The sequence below is a fragment of the Argopecten irradians genome, chromosome 2, assembly GCF_041381155.1.
Source record: "Argopecten irradians isolate NY chromosome 2, Ai_NY, whole genome shotgun sequence".
NCBI classification, from domain to species: Eukaryota; Metazoa; Mollusca; class Bivalvia; order Pectinida; family Pectinidae; genus Argopecten; species Argopecten irradians.
The window spans coordinates 4,742,158-4,750,832 of NC_091135.1; the positions used below are offsets into that span (position 1 = coordinate 4,742,158).

Consider the following 8,675-nt stretch of genomic DNA (forward strand, 5'->3'; position numbering starts at 1 on the left):
AAAAAAATGAAAATGAAAAAGGAGGATCGTTTTCTTGCCAAGGTAATGTTATATAGCACATAGATATCAATTTTTGTCACTGTCCCTATATCACCCGAGAAATATTGTCGATGAATTTGAGCATCCATGTGTCGACTTATGTGATTCAGCATTTCTTATAGCAGCTAATTATTACAAAAATCCTACAAAAGGCTGTTGAACCGCACTTATAGAAATAAAAAATGCAATATGAAACGTCAAAGGGTGTGGAAATGTGAGAATAACTGTACTGAAAGATCTAAGTTTATACGAGAATTAAAATTTGGGCAAAAATGAATTATGAAACGTCAACGGATATAAAAATGTGAGAATTCTTTTACTCAGATATCATTTGACACGATTTTTTTGAAAGAGTAAAAACATGATAAGTATTGGTAGACGCATTTTTAGTCGTGGCTGCCTAAGAACTTGTCTGGCGGTCACCACCTTGTTCTAAAAGGCCGCCATATTTAGTGGCGGCAGACCAAAATAGCGGCAGACCAAAATAGCAAGGGCGTGACTATTACATAGGATATGTTAACTTGTAACAAAAGGCTTCCATAAATGTTAAAAAAAACGTTTGTCAAAACCTTTAAGATTGTTTTTTATCACATATAATAGACAAAGACTACATATGTATGTTGGAAGGAGACAGGTTTAAGGCTTCTATGTAACATTATTGTCGTGATCTTATATTTATCGAATATTTCAAAAGGAAGAGTCTAGGAAAACAGCAAAGAAATGGGGTTTTTTTCTTTTGTCTTACTTAGGTTATGCAATGCATGGCGCTAAAATTCACCTTGAGATTTCTTGTTACAAACATAATAGCAAAATAAACTGATCATACAACACTTCAGGCCGATGTTGGCTTTCATGATCAACTTTTATTTAATAAGTTTCCATGGATCTATTTATATCTCGTCGTTTTCTCATTTTATGGCAACAGTGGATCATTGATGAACATATAGAAGTTTTATCGGTATACATTAAAGAAACATATATGGACATTTATTATTATAACAAGTGTTGAAATAAGTCATCCATCATTTAACATATGAACATATCCGGAACAAGTATTTCGTACGTAGTTATATATATTATCGTTGTATTATGCGATTTTCACCAACAACAAACTGTTCAAATGATCGAATACGTAATAGCCTCTTGCATTGCCAAACAACAGCGGAATTGAATGTAATCATCATTTTTTATATAAAGATAAATGCGTTTAATTGATAATAGGTACATATCGATTGGTTCGAGAGAGGACCAATTAGGGGTAAGTACTCAGTATGTTCCATACTGTATAATAGTATAGAATATCGTATAGTATAGCGCAAGAGAAAATAGCACTCTCCATAATGTATAATAGAATGAATATCACATATATCATATGCCTTTATATAACTTAAAATGGTTGAACAATACGCGAGCATATTGTAATTAAAATACACATATGAGCTGGTCATTTACACTCTATGTTAATCTCACCTTATATGATACGCATTTGTTACAATAATATCTAAAAGAATAAAATGAATATCGTAAGTACTGGAACGTCTGTCGGAAACTTTTGTGATCGTTCTTAATATTCAAATGAAGCGCCCATCATATCGAAACAAGGAAAATAAAACATGCACACTTGTCAGCAGGAACACAAGCGACACTTGTGTAGTAGTGTAGACACAGGCGGAAGTGAGTAACGCCCATACTCCAGCTCTGAATCAAGTCGAGGATTTGAGATCTGTCAGCTTGACGATTGCTGTTATATAAATTATTCTTGTTAAGCTGTTATAAAAACTAAAACAAATCTTCTTTTATAAACATGTGCTTGAAAACATGTAAGAAAACATAAAAAGAGCATCTATAATATGTATTAAAAGCAGTTCTTGAAATATTTATCTGAATTGTATAAGTTTACATTGACTCATTTTAAAGTTGAAGGGGCATTCGAAATCAGACCACAATGTGGTGTCACCATACACTCTTAATGTGCATTATACTACGACTTAGCACATAGTACAATGTCCTAGCTATCACCATCGTTCATCAGACCTGGACCAGGATATTTTACCAAGAAAATTTAATAATATGGTACGTATAATTTTTTTTCTTTGTTTATCATTTTCTAGTTAGATCTTATTGAGTCTGGTAAAAGAATTGCTCTGATATACAGCTGTTTCCTGATATTTTGTTTTGTTATAAATAGACAATAAAGTTATCTACATCTGTCTCAATAACTACGACATTTTGTAATGACTTTTAGAAGGCAAGAGAGAAAGTAGATTGTGTGATTTTACATACATATTCTTCTAAATTCAGGTTTGCTAAATCTTGAAATTAAATAAAATCTACACAAAAATAACATTAGTATTTTATCGCGACGGCAATTTAAATGGAAGAAACAGATTAAGGAAGTTTTATTAAAGTACTCACATGATATAACTTACAAGAAAGTGTCATAAAAAGGCTGACAATGGATGACAGTTAACTTATCTGAAGCACAATGACAGATAGCAAACTGTTTTAAACACCAGATTGAGACATTCTGACAGATAGATGTCTAGTGTTATCCGTGTTTCTTCTTAACTAGGAACCATGCTATTCTGACATTCTGGTGTACCCTGCGTTAACATGCATAAGTGAAGTTATTTTTTTTTCAATAGCTCTTTAAAAGATATATACATGTTTTAAAAATATATCATCGTAATCCACCACAATCAAGAGGGACAATGAGAACACATGGCGAAAATAAATGTTTTATAAACATGATAGGTGTGCTGAAAAGGTACTGCTGAGTATATATGTGCATTTGAAGGCGGTTTCATCGTACTGCGCAATATCTTTAATGCGTAGGCACGCTTATACAATGTAGGTGCTTGGCGGTTATCAATTTGATTAAATTGACAGTCAATACCATCTAATCAACGTTATACTCCAGACGTAAATTGGATCGGTCTTAGGAACGTTTACAGGGTGCGTGTTAAGATGACATATATTCATCATAACATAAAATGAAAATGAAATGTCAATAATCCTTATATTTAAGCGGTCATTGATCTGTTTAATTTCAACAATTATTTTATGTCGTCAAGTAAAATCCAGTGGTGTATCATGTTCGCTTAGTGCATTTGAGTGCGTTCACATTCTAATGACATGGTGATATGAAAATGAATGTATTTCATAAAATGACAAATTAAAAAATAATGCTATGTGGAATTACTTTCGAAAAGTAGTTCAGTAGACCACACACTTCATTACTTTTTTTCTTCAGTTCAGTAACCAAGATTTTGTGTGTACATGAATTATTCTTTTTAAGTTAAAACAAAAATCAATATTACTTTAACAAGTACGTTAGGCCAGTTATAAAGACACGGTCAGACGCTTATTAACCATCGTTATATTTCTGGAAATCCCAAATACGCTAGGTGTAAAGATGAGGTAGGGAGAAGGGGAGCTGTCTTTCTGTCAATAAAGATCCAACACCGATGACGAATGATATTGATCTGTATCAAAAATAAGCGCAGGCTAACCAGTACTTTTCTTCATTTACAAAAGCTACTTACTTTACACTATTACCATTATTTTACTTCAAGAAAGAGATATTAGGTGATGCATAATTCAATAGATAGATATAATTCCACAATATAATATCAATGAGAAATTATCAATAAACTTGATATGTACTTTAAAGATGTTCCACCACTGACAAATGGTATTTTTTCACAATCAAAAACAGGAGCAGACGATTTAGTACTTTTCATCAGTTACACCATTACCACCATTGAAAAGTTTGAGCTTCTCATTTCAACTAAGTTAAAATTACAAAAAATAATTAATTGCATCCCGAAAAAAATCCGTAGCACTATATCCTATATGGAATGAAGTACTGATTGCGCATGGACCCATGGCAAAATAAATTATTTTACACATTTTTTGTGTTAATAAGACATATATATACACGATTAAACACCAATTATTGTTCAAGTGATGGGCATCATTTATGCTCTGTCGGTGGTGGAGCATCTTTAAATGCATATCATATATCAATCTTATGTTCAAAAGTAATATATTGGTTTCCCCTACAAATGTATTCACGAAAAGGCTTCGTACGTCATCTAAAAAATAGAAAAATCGCATATTTGTGTAGGTTGTTTTTCCAAACGTGTTGTATTTCATCAAAGAAATTACATATACATTATTCTTATCTTTGTCATCAATCTCTACTTTCTACATTTGCTTTGTTTCACATTATCCCCATCTTCTATATTCAATTGGGTTACTATCATTGTCGTTATATCACCCCTGTACTACGTCAAAGCAAAATTGAAGGCAGTTCAGAAAGAAAACTCTGACCAATCACAGGCCTCCATATTTATAGAGGTCGTATTTTTAGAGGTCGTCACTCAACGTCGAATAACCATTCAATGTACCGCCATCAAAGAACCTAACTACCTGTTTTATACAGGACCTTCAGTTTAACCATGACATTGCCCCAGGGGTGGATATAACTAAAGTGAAGTATCGAGGATGTGTTATTTCAAGTCAAAGGTGAAGTTGAGTAATTAATTAAAACGGCGACATTATTTTTTGATAGAAAAACTAATCTCGCATGTGATTAAAATTGATATATTGGTAGTTGTTTCGCCACAATTAAAATTGTTGAAAATATTTATTTTAATTACCATGGTCATCTACAATGACGGTTATTCCCGCTAGCCAATTAAAGATCTATAAGACAGTGTTCACAAATTTAATGATCATAAAGTTGTACCGATTCCATTGCTAAAATGTCATATCTATTAAAGAAGACCAAAACGTCAGTTATAGTTTTCTGAGTTTTCTGATTAGCGAGTATAAACATGGAATTGTTATATCGGTTTTGATAATTAAAATGAAATTATTTCCCCATATGTTATTCAATATGTTACATCATTGAAACCTTATTCCAATTAGGATGGCTGAAGTTGGTTGCGAGTTCCTAGTTCCTAGTTCCGTTTAAGTTAAACGGAACTCGGGTCTGGTTCCTAGTTCCGTTTTTAAACGGAACTTAGGAACTCGCAACCAACTTCAGCCCTCCTTAAAATTATAGTTTTTATTTCTTTCAATTTTGTATCTCTGTTCAATCATGGTTTAGTACCCTCAACTGTTTAAATATCAACTACAGGTACAAAAATGGTTCAGCACTGAAATTGGCTATTTTGATTTTTTCAGGAGAACACCACTTGGATCAAGATGCCATATCGAATTAAGACAGTAGTATTTTGTTGTTTGTTGCTATGTTGCTATGGCAACGCATGGCCAGACACGTGCTTTATCGGATGTGAATGTTCAGGAACGACCATAGAATGCCGCGGTCTGCAGCGAGAATATTTCCCTGAAAATTTTAATCAAGGAACGGAAGTGCTGCGTATTAAGGATTCCAGGATATCGTACATTCAAAGAAATGCTTTAGCAAAAATGCGACGTCTTCAGGTTTTAGAGATTTCGTCTTCTGAAATAAAATATATTCAGACTTGTGCGTTTGCAGGAATTTCAAACTTCACTGCTTTCATATTTTCCAGGAATAACATCACAACTATTGTTCAGAACGCATTTGCCGTCGTTGAAAATGTAAACGAGGTCGTATTTGAGGATTCCTTGATAAAGACAGTATCTACAAGAGCCTTCACAAAAGTTCGTAATGTCACCACTTTCCGCCTATCCAATCTCACTGTCAATAGTCTTCAGCGGGAAGCCATCGATGATGTTGGTGAAATAGTGGATTTCCAGGTCGTTTCTAACAGATTTAAATATGTCGGCCAATCACCATTTAGCAATATGTTGAACGTAACACTGAACATAAGCAGCAATGTTTTCCCTAGTCACTGTGGTGTTGGTGATATATTTTCCGAGAACGTTCAACAAGAAAGCGTTATCATTCACTTTCGAAACAACGTTATCAAGTCATGCGCCTGTAACATGAGTCTTCTAAGAGTGCAGGTAGAATCCGTTGTCGACCAAAATACATGTTCAGGGCCACCGGGAGTGGAAGGAACTGTTTTCAGTGGACTTAGCGAGACGCAGTTTTGTCGAGATTCACGAGAAAATGGAGTAACACCTCTTTGGTGTCCGGTTACGCGTCAGATGCCTTTACGTCACAATTGTCATGCATTCGGATCCCCTCTTATTCCACAGATGGAGGTTGAAGATCCGAATGTATCTGAAACGGTAGAAGACGATAATAATGGGGCTCAGCACCTCCGGTTTAACCTGTATATGTTTTCAAATTACATTTATATTTTCTTGCTATATGCTCTAGTATCCTTCCTTCAGTAAGGCAAAGCATTTATATACGGATTCGGATTATTCCATTCTTACACAGAGGTGCCAATAATTTTATTTTGGAAAATCAAACTGAATCTTGATTGTTATGATTTTACATAAGGTCATGTAACTGTTTCATTTTTGACGGATGGGTTCTCTTTGGGTTAATGCTTTTAATTTTCTAAGATTACAGGTATCGTTATTTTCACGATCTAATATTTCTACGTATTTATTTTCTTCTATTCGCAATATCATATTACCGTACCTATTTGTAGGGTACCCTAAAACTCCAATGATGTTGTTGTTGTTGCTATCTTCAATAAATGTAGATTATATATTTTTGGTTGTTTTTCACCATAATGAACTTCTTCCATGTTTGATGACAAAGAAATCTATTTTGACATTTTCATTTCAGATAAAATCCTCACAAAATTAATTAACTGCTATTATATAATTTTCTTTTTGAGATAAATACACTCTGTTTCGCCATACGAAACCTAATCGACAGACCTTGGTTGTACATTTTTTAATAGCTCTACCGGAAAAAAAACTACTACGCAATAACGCGTTTGGAACGTATTGATTTGTATATATTGTAAAAATTCTACCTATATATTGCTTTACTGTATCCGTACAAATATTCGTGAAAATGTTTTTTTTAATTTAAATAGTTAACAGTTCGGTAACTGCAAGATTGATTTTCTGTTGTGATAGCATGAATTACGATTTTGGTCTCACACGCGGGGAATTGGCCTGACCACTCACATGTAATTCCCTTTATTTAAAGGTTGAGAACAATTAACTTTTTCGTAATGAAAATCAATCTGTGGACCAACAAAATTACTTTTATATATAGATTTTACATACAACTTATAGGAACATTGGCGAGGAATGAAATTTGCAATGTTATAACTACGAATTCGCTGTAAACAGGTTCGTTATATGAAGGTGCACTGCTATATAGTTACACAAGTAGTATTGTTCTTTTTATCAATTATCATTTACTTTGCAACAACTTGTAACATAATATTCTCTGTATTATCATTGATATCTTCTCAAAAGAAAACGTTTAGTTTGGTATAACTTTTACCATCCTCGATACTCCAGGGGTTCCGATCACTTACGATCTCTACACCCCTGGACTATCTCATAGTGAAATTGAAGGCAGCTCAGCTGAAAATATTTGACCAATCACAGACCAGCAAAGATTTCCTTTGAAGACTACAGAGAGAGCAGCGCCCAACTTCAAAGCCACATAGTCAACCACAGTGTACCGTTATACGGCTCTTTTGATGTACATCAAAGGACTAAATTACCTGTGCTGTTCTGTTGCCTTCAATTTCACTATGAGATAGTCCAGGGGTGTAGAGATCGTAAGTGATCGGAACCCCTGGAGTATCGAGGATGAACTTTTACTTGTCTTGTCCTTTATGCCAATTAGTAAGTTAATAAAATCTGCCAAAAAAAGTATAACTGGCTTTGTTATTTGTAATTACTTACGATTTGCTTACATTACCTAGTGTCAACACTTATTTGGTCCCTGTTGTAACAAGCTACCAATCTTCACAATTCAATCCTACATACTGACAGCTTCAATTTGCGGTCGCCTTTTTTGACCCTATGTAAAATTCCTATCCGCGTAAATGCAATGCTTTGAAGTAAGCTCATTATATAACGAGCGGTTCAAACGCTTTTATGATCCGACAAAAGTAATCTTCATCCAACAGAAGCTCAGTGCTAATGCTCTTTATCTGCAGGCGTTCAATCTTAATATATCGCGTATCATGCAATATCGAGTAGACCATGTTTAAAAACATTTTTACAACTTTGCTATTTCATCACAGAATCCACCCGATATCGAGGTATTACTTTCGTTTAATATTTTGCATATTTACATTACCACTGAAATATGTTTTTAATAAAGTATTTGAAATCGATTGAAATGTACTTATCGTTGTATATCCCATTTTATCGATGCGACTATTTCATCTACTGTTTTTATTTAGTCGTTTTTTTTGTAGCAACATACCGGAAGTTGCAAGAACTCAACTCTTTCCCGCCAAGTAACTGGCTGTTCCATCAAATGATATTTTTCCCTATACAAACGTATAACTTTTATTTTTATCCTTTATTGCTCATCCCTTTTCTTTTTATAACGGGAATGACTATATAAATGTAAATATAAGCATTGGTTGTCATACTTGTTACATGCATTTGTGTGTAACAAACATTGGGTGTTCTAGCATAGCCAATGGTGCGCGTTAGCGCACCATGGTAATAGGAAAAAAATATGACAACCAATGCTTAAATGTGTTACTAGAGAGTAATATTTACATTTACTTGTATTTTCT

General features: G+C 33.8%; 1 protein-coding gene across 1 annotated transcript; it reads left to right on the plus strand.

Moving 5' to 3' along the window:
* The first annotated feature begins 1,979 nt into the window (after positions 1 to 1,979).
* Positions 1,980 to 8,166, plus strand: LOC138314203 (leucine-rich repeat and fibronectin type-III domain-containing protein 5-like). The gene is made up of 2 exons (XM_069254413.1): positions 1,980 to 2,112; positions 5,233 to 8,166. The coding sequence occupies exons 1-2, from the start codon at positions 2,110 to 2,112 to the stop codon at positions 6,334 to 6,336; spliced, it is 1,107 nt and encodes a 368-aa protein (XP_069110514.1). The 5' UTR covers positions 1,980 to 2,109; the 3' UTR covers positions 6,337 to 8,166.
* The last annotated feature ends 509 nt before the right edge of the window (positions 8,167 to 8,675 follow it).